Here is a 13,196-nt window from a genome sequence, read left to right as displayed (position 1 = left end):
CTGATCCTTCTTTTCAGCAAAACTATTATCTGCTTGTTTAAATAACCAAAGCTTGTGCTTTTACCTTGTCCTCTAGTTTATCTTGCTTAGCAGATGGAACAGAAAATATTTAACTTAAAATTGCTTTGCAGCTAAGAAATAAATCTAAGCAAAGTTTTTTCAGATTCTGTTCCATTCCCATTGCATCCGATCTCATCAGCAGACATGTGGAACCTATGAAAGAAAAGAAACATGAAAAAAATAGAAACACAATATCAATTAATGGTCAGATGGTTTTTCTGTGTAGAGATTAACATGTTGAAACATTAATTAATTATGGGAAATTAATTATGGGAAAGTGTTGATTTAAATAAATTATTAATTTTTTAAAAGTGAAAATCAGAGTTTTTATGCACAAATTCTCTGAACATACAAATTTCTTCTTATCTCAATGAAACTATATCTAACTAAAATATTTGTTTTAAAAAGTGATAATAATGAAAAAATGCTACAACTGTGCTGAGCCAGACTTTTACAAAGAAAGACACAGAAATGATATATGAAAACACTCTTTGTATTTCAGATGGGAAAGTCTGAAAAGCTTAACAATTCCTTTGGGATGGGAAAATGGGTTACTACCCAATTCTGCTCAGAACCCGTGATTTAGTTGTGTCTGATCTTGCAATTCAAGAATCTTAGACAAAAATTTAAGAAATAAAAAAGGATATGCAATGCATATACGTATAATAAATAATTTTCAGTCCTTACCAATCTATAAATCAAAATGCAGTTATTAGTTAAGATGCTGTTAACTGTAATTACCTTTTGTTTGCTTCTTCTAGTCAGGTTGCCTTTGTCTTTATGACACTATTATATGTTCAAATATTGGAAAGCTCTTTTGGCAGATCAGTCTTTACTTCAGCAGCACAATTGTTCAATGCAAGAAAAAACTTCTTTAAAGTATTTCATAAAAGGACATCATATGAATGTAAATATATTATAAGCTCATTAAATAAAAAAGATTTCTCTTTAACTGATTCTAAATGAAATCCAGATCTCTAAGGAGAATATAAGCAAAATGATAAAATTAAGATGCTTGCTAACATTTGCTTCTTTGTGGTGCCTCAGACATCTGTGCTTAATTTTACTTGTCAGTGGACAATATAACCTCTTCATGTGAGCTCACATGTATCTTGCAGTAGAGGGAAGATGAAGTTCTTGAAGAGAGCCTTAGAGGTGAGTGTAAGAGTGCATTTGCCTTCTATAATTTCTCAGATGAATATGAGCATATGGATAATAGACTTTGTGGCCTGCTGCCATAGTTGGGAGGTCATGGAACAGAAACTTACATGAAAACAAGACATAGTTATGGTCTGACCAAAATCCTGGATTTTCCATGTTTTAATAAATCAGAAAGGTTTAGAAATTTCAAATTTGAAATAGCACTATTTAAGTATTTAGACAACTTAAAAATTAAACTTTCAAGTCTTTCTAATTAGGAACAGGAACTCACCATTGATTGTTTTTACTTCTGATCCTGAGAAAATTTGGAGACACTCTTCCACAAGCAGCGGCAGGCTTACATTGACACACAGGAGACCAGGGACACACAGCTGAAAGAAGCCATGTCCATGAAGATTTTTAGCAACATTTCTTTTCACATATTTACAACACAGCAAAAGCAGTCATGTGATCAGTTACCCAATACCAGCCCATACACAGGACGTAACTTAATACAAATGCCTTCCACCTTAGGGAATCAAAAAGTATTTTTTCCAAAGAAGAAAGATGACAGTATGTTCTCCCATTAATATTCTTTCCCTTCTTCTCACCAGCAGTGGGATGTATTACAGCTAAACAATATTGACAGAGCAAATAAAGACTCAAACCACTGTTTTTCCTAAATGGAACAGCTATGGGAAAGGCAATTTTTTGTTTGTTTGGTCATTTTCCATTGATTTTCTTTCATACTCCTCCCAAATGTAAGAACTAACAAATGAAAATCTCAGCAGTAGCTACTTCATAATTGCATTAGAAATATTACATCTTGAATGACTATAAAGGAACTTTTATAGAACTTGCTCACATGATATTTGTTGACATTTAGCATCAGTAATTCTGGTTTACTCTTATATAGCCTTTTTTTAGCTGGACCCATACAGAAGAGTATTTGGACCAATATCCTTGAGCTCCAGGAGATTAATGCTAGGAGAGTGGATTTCTGCTTCATTTCAAGTTAGACGTGTAGGTTTTAATTTTGTAGACTTGCTACTTCTAGAAAGTTAAGGCGGTTACTCGAGAAAGCTCCTAAAGCTGCAGCATCCATTTAAATCATCCTATAAATACAACCAATACAATTGGCCAGCCACACAGTACATAAACTATAAATCTCATCTAGGTTTGGGAGGTTTTTTCTGTTATTTTTAACCCAGATCACTTCTCTGATGTGTTTCACTGAACAGTATCTGTGTAACAGGGCAGCAGTATGACTCAAGAATAAGCAGCAAGAGATGAGGACAGTCAGATGAAATACACACATCTGCTGTAAAAAATGCTGCCAAACTGTGGACTAATATAATTAACAAATCATCCCACTGTCTCCTCTGAAACTGCCTTAGATGGTGAACCAAATTCAACCACAAGAGCAAGTCACTGTGATATTTTGCTTCTAGTGTTATTAACCCACAGAGGACTGTGGGAGATGTGTTGTTATAGTTGCATAGCAGCAAGATGTTCTGGGGAGAGAACATATATAAACTGATACATAACTGATATTTGATTTGCAAATACAGGTACTTGGCTTCCAGTTCTGGTTCCACCTTTTCTGCAAATTCTCTTAATCCCTAATAAACCTCAAGTTATCTCTCCGTTACTCCATATTGTCAGTTGCATTTTTCTATTCTCTGACTGGTCCTGCACCTGAATGGTACTGAAACTTGCAAATATTTCTCAAAATATTGATGTCTGACTCCCCAGTAATTTATGTTCCACTGATTTCCTTGATGCCTAGTGGATCATGATCACATCCACTGTAGCAGAGTCCAGGAGACAACACACAAATTTCTTCCTGACAGGCAGAATGTGTTGTCTCAACATACAGGTCTCAATTTCATATCATAGCTGATAAGCAGCTTTTTATGTGGGAATAATTGAATCCCAACTTCACAACCTACTTTTTCCTGTCAGCTAGGAACCCTGCCACCATCTCAACATGATTCCTGCATCATGGTGGTGCAACCATGTTACAATTTTTCACCAACTAAACCACAATTTAGCATTTTGGTTTTGAATCATGTTTGTTTTGCTGCTTTGAAAATGAGGGTGAAAATTTCTTGAGTAGTGGAAATGCAGATTCACAGCTGCTGTTGATTGCTTTAACTCCTTTGATGTCAGTAATTGGAAGGAAGATGAATAGCAGCTGAGGAGCTGTTTGACTTCTTTACACGAAACAGCCACTGCTCCACATCAGTGTCATCCGGAGAACCCTCTGATGGCTCCAGAGCTGAGGACTTAAAAAAAGATACACTGCAGACTGGCTGACTGTCAGATCTTCCACTGTGCTGATCTCATTCCAGAAACTACACATCTGCATGTGGTCAGGATGACAAGATGTTTCACTCTGCATTGCCTCAGTGCCCCACTCTGGTAATTGCTCAGCATTTTGCAGAAGTGCGAAACTTTCCACATTTCCACTAACTTGATGGAAATGAAACTGGGGTATTTTCCCAAGAAGCTTAAAATGCCATGTTCTGAATTTCCATTAGAGGATGATAGTCTGCCATATCACTGTTATTTCTATTGTGTAAAATATTCAATAGTTGCAATCATACTTGATTTTATTCCAGATACAGTAGGTAATTTTTGTAACTAAAACTTTCATTTAGATTGTTCCTCAGATTCAAAATACCATTATACACAGGTTATCCATATACAGGGATTATTATAGCAGGGAAGCCCTGGTATTCAAAGGACTTCAATGAGGCAAGGTTTGCAGATAGAAGTAAAAGCCTTGATTTGAGGATGAACACAACACAGTATGAGCTAAATCAAGAGTCAGGGACTGATTGCTGAAAACATGCACAGAAAAGCTCCTCACTAAGATCAAGGGAGCCCTTTCAAGGTCTGCCAAATACCAGATCTCTTTCACAATGCTCATTTTCCTTTGTTCCTTTGCTCTCTGGAGGCATGGCTGCTAACTTTGTCAGCAACTGAAGAACTGAACAGGAATGTGAAAAAGTTACTCTAAAATGTAAAAGAAGCGATGAGCGGTTGTTTTGACTACATCACACGTGAAAGGAAGGGGCCATCAGCAGTGAGCACTCTTGCACAACATGGGTAGGCCAGGTTCACTGTGCTCTGCTTCTGCGGCTCTGGAATCAATTCCACAGCAGGGAGGAGACCCCCCTCAGCAGAGCGACGGTGGGGAAGGCTTTCAATACAGGGGCACTGGGATTTCTTCCTAAATCTAAAAGGAAAACCCCATCTTCTCCACACTTCCTTTCTCATAACGCGGTCCTGCGCTTGGGTGGAGCTGCCGGCCAGCTGCTCGACGGGAGACTTTAGGAAAGTTTGCAGGATCTCCGTCCCCCTTTGCCGGCCCGGCCGGGCGAGTGTGTGGAGGTGAAGCAAGGGGGACGCGGCCGTCCCCACACCGGCAGAGCAGAGAGGGCCGCGTCCCACGGGGGCCCGGGGGCGCGGACGGGGCGGGGAGAAACCCGACCCCCGCCGCCGGGAGGGGAGAGGGGCCGCGGCCCTGCCGCAGGAGGTGGCGCCGTGGCCCATTCGCAGGGACGCCCCCAGGCCGGGCTGCGGGCAGGGCGACCCGGGGCAGGGCGGGGCGCGGCGCTGCCCTGCCCTCTCGCCGAGCTGAGAGGCGGGAAGCCGGCGTCGGTGCGCTGCCGCTCGGCCGGAGCCATGCGGAGCTGCGGGAGGGCGCGGGGCGCTGCGGGCTGGGCCGCCCCGCTGCTCCTGCTGTGGCAGTGCCTGCCGACGGCGCGGCCCTACAACCTGGACACGCGGCACGCGCTGCTCTTCCGCGGGGACAACGGGACCCTCTTCGGGTACTCGGTTCTCCTGCACCGCCACGGCGAGGAGCGATGGTGAGTGAGTGAGTGAGTGAGTGAGCGAGCCCCCGGCCCGGCCGCCCCCGAGGGGCTCTGTCCCGGCCGCGGCTCCTCACGCTGCCGTCTCTGCCCCGCAGGCTGGTGGCGGGCGCGCCCCGGGCCAGCTGGCCCGCCAACGAGTCGGTGCTCAACCCCGGGGCCATATTCCGGTGCCGGATCGGGGGGAACTCCAGCGGAGGGTGCGAGCAGCTCCAGCTGGGTGAGTTGGCGGGGCGTGGGCGGGGAGGAGGGTCGGTGCCCGGGCACGGGGGGTCGGTGCCGCCGCCCTGCGCGCCCCGGCTCTGCTCCGCTGCCTTGCGGGATGCTCTGGGCCCTTCCGGCTCAGGCTGCGGCGTGCTGTGCCTCCAGCCCAAGGGCGAGATCAGCGCTATTGCCCAAACACTGTAGCGGCATCAAGAGAGAAAAAATTGACTAGGGGAAGTTAGGTGTGCCAGATGTCGTTCCCACAGCCGTTTCGCACCTTTCAGCCTCCGAGTCAAAAGCCCCATGAGAGTTTCGGTGTGAAACTGCTCTGCGGAGAGCTGGGGCAGCTTTCGGGGCGGTGGGTGAGTGCAGTCAGCTCAAGGATGGGAGGGTGGAAATGTGTGCCTAAATCACGTTTCCTTCTGCAAAGCCTTCCCTTCGTAAAAGCCGCGTTAAAGTAACTCTGAACCACAGCTGTCTTGCCGATGGGTTCTCCCTGTTTGCAGATTTGCTGGAGTTTCAGGCGAACAAAGCTATTTTTGACTGACTCAGTTTTTACGGGTCCTGCGTTTAACTTCTCTCTATCTCCGCAGTCTCCATACTTAGGCGATGTAACTGGCTGAACTTACTCAACTTCCAAGTGTTGGATACTTGTTAAAAAGGGGAAGGCTTCGCAGTGGGTTGCCGTGAACATGAGTGAATTGCTTTGGGCTCTCTTCCTGTCCCTCTTGCGGTGCTGTTCACGCCATTCACACGCTATGGAGAGCATGTTCCTCAGCTGGTGCTCTGCCACCCTCTGACCAAGAGAATCCCATCCGTTATGTTCAGGAGGAGCGCGGGAAAGGGCTATCAAAATATTTGAAAGCAATAGCGCGCCATGGACTGGTGGCTGTCAGGGCAGAGCTCAGCATTCTGTGACCAAAAAAATTGGTAAAACAATTATTTCTTTACGTGTATGTGCATAAAAGTTAGAACTCACAGGTTCTGTCCATTTTTTAATTTTTTTTTTTATTTTTTTTGCTACAGATGGATATAAGAGTTATATTTTGTAACTGGTCTAACAAAACCTAAGGGTTATGTGTAGTCGCATAAGAAAGACAAGCGGTTGCTACTAGAAAGAATGGAAATTAACTTTGTATAAGCCCAAGTAGTTTTTTAGGGGTTTTGTTAAGTAATTTCATTCCAATACTATATCTATTAAAAAGTTATACATAACAAAGAGCTTTTTTTTCCTGACTGGCTATTTGTAGGAGGAGGCTGGCAAAAAGTCAAAGAGGTCAGCTACAGTGGTGAAATAGCATATGCTAAGAGGCAATAAACCCCTGTTCCTGGATTGGTGGTAAAAATAGTGCTTTACTGTGTGAGGGAAAGAAAGGAAGGGTTGAAAGTTTCAGGTTCTTTGAAAACTACATATGTCTGCAGTGCCTTTAAGTTTACTCATTTAGCCAATGGAGAAACAAAATCTCTAAAGAAATAATATGATCAGTTTTTCTTCAATAGCTTAAGGGATTCTAAGTGAAATGAAGCAACAGGTATATGAAAATGTTTGTGGTTCCAAAGGCTTGGGTTAGCATTGCCTCTATTCCCAGGTTTAGAGGCTGCAGGTTGCACAACATATGTTTTTTAGAAATAGTTATACCATGTGAGATTTTGGCAAACTCTAGGTTTCCATTACTGCTTGATGACATCTTTGCATCACTATGGTTTGTCTGTAGTATTTCTGAAATTAAATAGATTTTGAAAAGAAGTGCTGTATTGTAAAACAGGTCATTGAGGTCAGTGGAGAAGCCAAAGGCAGCTGTGGTGCATGGGATGTGAATGAAGTGGGGTGGTATCTGAGGTCAGAGAAATATGCAGGGAAACTTGCAATTACTAAGCTGAACTTAATTATCTCTCATCTAACTCATTCAAGTTTGGGTTCTGAACTCATAGAATAGGGAATTTCTTTAGAAAAATGTGGCAATGTATTGCACTGCTGAAGAGGCACAATGAGAATTAAGTGTTTCTATCCTGCTCTTAAATAGTTGAATTCACATTTAATTCTGGTAAAAGCATCTTTGAGGTGGTAAGTTTCTAATTACAAGTCATAAGAAAGTAGAGGTGATAACAGGCAAGAGAAATGGCTTTCCAAATGTTGAGCTTCTGTAATAAATGGATGTAAGTTATTTAGAGACATAAATTTAAAATATTTTGTCACTTTTTTTCACTAAAGTAGCCTTAAAGCTGCCATAATTAATTAATGAAGGATTCACAAACAAATAGGAAGCTACTGATCACACAAAACTGCTGTTGTATTTTTATATGTCACACGTTCCTATCTGCTTCCTCAGTAGCAGAAGAGCTGCCTGGAACAGTCTTGTGCTGCAGTTATCACAGTGTCTGGGATAACTCATCCAGATATACTTTAAAGAACTCTAATGTTCTTCAAGATGTTGCAGGCCCTAGGCTGGTTTGAGAGCTGAAAAGAGCTATGAGATACACTAGCAAGTCTTTGTATGCCTAGCCCCTCATTGGCACTTTCAAATCTCTCTCTGATTGATGAATAGAAGAGTTTTCAGTCTCTTTTCGAGTTCTAGTACTTCTGTTTATGGTGTCAAGTGTTCTAGACTGCAGATTTATTTGTATTTGGAGTATTTTTAAATAATGGCATGTATTCGATGCAGAGGCTTGTAATCAAACTTCAGGCACAAGTAGAAGATACAGTGCTTCAGGTTGAAGCACTAGGTGTCCATCTTCTAGTCTTGAGTTTCAAATCCTTGCCCACATTAGTTTGGGGTAGTCATGGATTATTGCAGAGGAATTTACACCAAGTTCTTTAGATGTTTTGACCTATTGAAGTTTGTACGTACAAAATGCTACAGAAATTCTTCTATAGTACTCATCTCAGATTTGAAACAGTGTTTGACTGGCTAAAGTATATAGGAAATATGTACAATTTGCCATCCAGTCTAAAGAAAAACTGTTTTAGCTACAAATGAATGCAGTAAGTTCAGCGCATACTGTTTAACATAGGCCAGAAAGTTCTGTATGCAGTTTCAGTCTTGCTCCCTTCCTTTAAGTCTCTGCTACAATTAACCTGTGAACAAATTGCCCTCTAGCTCCCCCAGCTGAATCATTACAATGGAAAAGCGAACAGTTAATGGTTTCCCCCAAAAGGCAGAGCTGTGTGTGTTCAACTTTGACTTCAGTAAATTTGGGTTTTGGTAGTTTGGCTTTTTTATGCTGCTTCCACGGCTCATACCTTGCAAGTGACCTTTTTCAAATAGCCATACTATTCCAAGGAACATGGGATCTTCTGGACTTAGGTCTGTTGTAAAGGATGGAAACAGGTATCATTTTAAAATGTTTTGGGTAGAGGTCATTTGAGGGATGTAAGAGAGATAAAACCTATGAGATCTGTGAAAACAGAAAATACTTCCTGGTGAGTAGAAATAGACTGTGAGGCCCTGACATCTAGGAAAAGGATATCAGAAGGCTTATTGCCTTTGCAGTAGGCTTCATCATTTTCATCAGTTAGCAATAGGACCAGAGGAGTTATGGGAGGATAAAAAGGATTATGAGAGGCTGTTGGGCATGGAAAACACTGGAGCTAGTTGTATAAAACTGGTTTCTCAGATGGTATTGCAAACATCTGTATTATGATCCTTTAGGCCAAAACCAGAAGTGGCTTTGTAAGTTATGACCTTATTTATCTGCAGCTGCATTGTTTCTGTGGATGTGTTCAGAAGGGTTTATCGCAGAAGTGTATCTTCCAGCTGTGTAATGTACACAGGCATGGGCAATTACTTATTTCTCAGTGACTTTATGACAGCACGTGCTCCTTTTCCCTGAGGCAACCAAGCTGCCATATCCTCCTGAGCTTATGCAGTGCTGCTCTGTTGCTTGTGCAGAATACTGCATTTTTTTCATTTGATAAAGCTTTTATAATGTCATAGCCTGAGCAGGGACTCATCAGGGTGTCTGAGATGTCAGGTTCTCGTTTCTCTTTCCCACAAAAGTCTGTAATTTCAAGGTGGTTGAATACTTGCCAGTCAGAGAAAGAGAGGAAGCATAAGGCAGCATATCAGCAGAGGGCCAAAATAATCCTGAATCGCCATATACTGGAGCAAAGGAAAAGGGGAATGCAATCCAATGAGTGTCAAGGAATGGTGGTGCTTTTTCTTGTTACAAACCTCTGAAACAGGCACAGGAATGAAGCACTGAGTCAGGCTGAACTTACTCATCTCTCACATCATCATTGTCTGGTTTTACTTGATTTACTGATAAAAAGTCTCAGTCTCTTGGGGCCTAAATTTGTTGCCCTGGTCTTCTCTACTTCTTCCATTTCCTGCAAATCCACACAAAAGCAAGTCCCAGGTAAGTCATTGTTATAAGAGTTATTGTTGTAAGAGCATGGCTAGAAGGGAGTTAACAGAAGTGCCTTTTGCAGTTTAAAGGGGGACTAATTCTTACATGTGGGAGTGTAATGGAGTTTTACTTTCTGAGGAGATTTCAATCAGATTAACGTGTTCTATAATTCCCTTAGGAAGTGAGACGTTTTCCATGACATAACTCCAAAATTCAATTCCAAAACTACATTCCACACTTATTTCTGAAGAGCAGTATATGTTCAGTACACAGAAGTTCACATCTCTGACATTAGCCAATAGGATAATCTATGTATTCTTTTAAACTCTGTACTGTATTGGACACTAATAAACCCCAGTTTTGCTCTTAGCGCAGGTGGGTTAATTGTTGCAGGCTTTTTGGTGGAGCAAGAGGTGAGAAGCTGTGGGGTGATTTATGGGACTTTTCTCCATGCAAACAATGTCCCATCAGCATTAGTACTCTGGTTTGTACTCTTCTGGGTAACTAAACTAACCCTTAAACATCAGATGTTTTGGGTTCACCTGTAGCTGTGTTCAATCCGAGAGAGTCTTAAAAATTATGCAAAAGAATTTATTCAAATGACATCATGTGTTTCCTTATTTTATAAAATTTTTTTTTCATAAACTATCATGCTGATGCATAGAAAATACCGATTCAATAATTTGGTTAATGCTTATTCATACAAGTATCTTGAAAAGGAAAAGCATGCTTTATATAACTTAGAATAAACATGTAGCTTCTCCTTACCCTGGGGACCGTTACTGCTTTCCAGAAGAAAGCAAATATTTGCTAACTTGGCAATAATGTAGTCTTTTGGGGTGTGAGGGCAGAGTTAAAGACATTTCAATGTTATTGTCTCAAAGTTATTTAAAAGATAACTCTACTTAAAAACAAGCACTAAGAGCTGCTGGTGAATAACTGCAACAGTGAAAGGAGCATGCAGGACATGCATAGGTAATGATCTGCTATCACCAGTAGAGATGGCAGTTATACAACCTTTATTTCATAGCCATTTGCAGTAGAGATTGTTTTAAGGCCTGCTACCAATAGACACATAGTTGGAGAGAATTTTACTTTAGGATAGAGTTCAGGTGGCACTCAGAGGTATTGTTTGTATTTCTTATGATCTGAAGAGCACTTACAGGAACAGCCCTTCATCAAATTTGAGTGTAATGTCACTTTCTATCTGAGTAATGATGGAGGAGCTATCCTCACTGCCAGCCTATCACGTTCAGAGCCAATATGTTCCCTTTGGCTGCCCACAGTCATACCTTTGCTCAAGAGGAAAGTAAAAAGTCTGCATGACTTGTGCAAGAGAGAGACAGAGGTCAAATCCACCAAACCCAAATTGCTGCCTTGTGCCCCCAGAGTCCTTAGGTGCTCCTGTTGTTCTTCACCCCATCCCTCTGTTCAGAGCATTGCTCTTTGTCTCCTAGGCCATCCCAGTGGAGAGCGCTGTGGGAAGACTTGTCTGGAGGAGCGGGATAATCAGTGGCTGGGCGTCAGCTTGTCGAGGCAGCCCAAGGAGAGCGGGTCTATCGTTGTATGTATTAACCATTGGGTCTGTGTGTCTGTTTGTCAGACTGCAGTCAGCTTTCTTGGGCTTCCATGTCAAATGCTGTGTTCGTTTTATATCCATAGGCTTGTGGACATAGGTGGAAAAATGTGTTTTATGTGAAAAACGAGCACAAACTGCCACATGGTATTTGTTTTGCCGTCCCTCCTGATTTTCGAACTGAGCTGAGCAGAAGAATATGTCCATGCTATATAGGTAAGCAGAATGCTTGAGTCCTTTTGTAGGGAAGGGTGAGATACACAATTGAATGGTGCAGTGTTTGTGAAAAGCCTGTGTTGCTCTGAGCAGGTGTTCTGCAGCCAAAGGCTTGGAGGCTGAATGCTGATGATATGAGCCCAGTTTGTGATGTAAAGATGTTTATCACTTCAAGGAAAACTTGCTTTCAAAAAGCAAAAAAAATTGAAACAGGGCAACAGAATAGTTTTTTCCCAGACTGCACTGCTGAAGGATGTGTGCTTCTCAAAAACAGGCCAATAGAGGACATTCTTCCTTCCTTCCTTTACTCTTGTCATTGCTCTGGAGGGTCTCACAGCACAGCAGCAGAAATACCTGCAAGTGATTGTTGCCATTTGCTCCTTAGCCTTTGATACAAAGGTGCTGGAGTGCCTATCACAGTCCTTGTGTGTCCTTGTCCCATACTTGCCTTCTCCAAGGCTGCTGCTGTGGCATGAGACCTTCAGGGGTTCTTCCTCAGAGAGCTTGAGGAGCAGAATAAGAGTCAAGACCTGAATCTATCAAGTTATTCCATCCATGCTTTCCCATTCTCATCTGCCTGCCACCCACCCAGGAGAATGATCCTGTGCCTTGCCAGTGCAAGGATCAGCTGACAGTCTGACCTTTCTGTGCAGACAGTAATGTCATCAAATGTCCTGCTGCTGGCTTTGGAGACTGTTACAAGGGGTGGTGAAATCATGCTTTTATCTTTGGAGACCTTAAGTAAACAAATCTGTGGAATGAAGGGTACACTGGTGGCAGGCAGTCAGCAGAGAATTGCAGGAAGACAGCTGGGACAGTGTTGGATTGCTAGGATGAGAGCAATATGTCCAAGACTGCCATAATACAAACCCTTCATGGCACCAGTGGAGTACAGGGCAAGTTCTGTCAAGGTGCATGAGCCTGTCAGAGAATGCCTGAAGTACAGAGTGGAAGAGCATCCAGATGTGGTGCTCAAACTATTTGGCTGTTTCATTCATGGAACAGTTTTGAAAGAAAAGTGTAGCCTTTAAAGTCAAAATATTTCAAAAGCAGGTGTGATCAAGTGATACATAGTGTTTTGAGTTTGGTACAATGCTATATTGCATCTAAAGGCCATATGGTGGAAACCAGTGTTTTTAGTGTCATTACAGAACTGTAAACCAACTTTTTGGGGGAAGTGTTGCTTGGGGTTTTTTTTTCTGAGTTGTCTCAACGTCTGTTGAAAGCCTGGTAACAAAACTCTGAAACTACATGCTTCTCATCCTTTCCAATATTTCTTGCCCATTCCCAGATCATGCACGAAGGTTTGGAGAAAACCATGGGTCATGTCAGGCTGGAATGTCTAGTTTTTACATTGAGGTGTGTATTAAAGATACCAAATGTCTCTCTGTTTATATACTTACTTTTATATATAATATATAAAAGTGGATATGTAAATGCAAATATCAATGCTGCATTTTATTGTAGGAGAGAAAATCACTTTTTGAATTTTTTTAATTGAATCTTACTATGTATGACTTGCATGATAATTCCCAAATAAGACTTTAATTTTTATTTCTAAGAATACTTTCACATCTTACTAATCCAAAGTTATTTTTCACATGGAAAAAGGGCATGGATATAGCAGAGAGTGAAATTTTACTATTCTTTTTAATCTGTTTGATGTAACATTCATAATGCTTAGCTTCTTGCTTCACAGAATAATACTCTATATTATTTAATCTCCATTCCACCCTAAGATTTTAATTTCTGAAAAACTCTTTTGAGAAGAG

The 13,196-nt window shown here is 41.8% G+C and overlaps 1 protein-coding gene across 1 annotated transcript in view; it reads left to right on the top strand.

Annotated features, from left to right (window-relative positions):
* Positions 1 to 4,778: 4,778 nt before the first annotated feature.
* ITGA4 (integrin subunit alpha 4) overlaps positions 4,779 to 13,196 on the top strand; it is a 33,327-nt gene continuing 24,909 nt past the window's right edge. Inside the window, exons 1-5 of the mRNA XM_056496553.1 lie at positions 4,779 to 5,078; positions 5,180 to 5,301; positions 11,090 to 11,196; positions 11,295 to 11,424; positions 12,716 to 12,783. Of these exons, the coding sequence (XP_056352528.1) occupies positions 4,894 to 5,078; positions 5,180 to 5,301; positions 11,090 to 11,196; positions 11,295 to 11,424; positions 12,716 to 12,783 (612 nt within the window). The 5' untranslated portion in view covers positions 4,779 to 4,893. The remainder of the gene's footprint in view (positions 5,079 to 5,179; positions 5,302 to 11,089; positions 11,197 to 11,294; positions 11,425 to 12,715; positions 12,784 to 13,196) is intronic.

This window comes from Oenanthe melanoleuca, chromosome 7 (assembly GCF_029582105.1).
Source record: "Oenanthe melanoleuca isolate GR-GAL-2019-014 chromosome 7, OMel1.0, whole genome shotgun sequence".
Lineage (NCBI taxonomy): Eukaryota > Metazoa > Chordata > Aves > Passeriformes > Muscicapidae > Oenanthe > Oenanthe melanoleuca.
The sequence above is the reverse complement of the archived record's forward strand: the minus strand, read 5'-3'. Positions and strand labels throughout refer to the sequence as shown.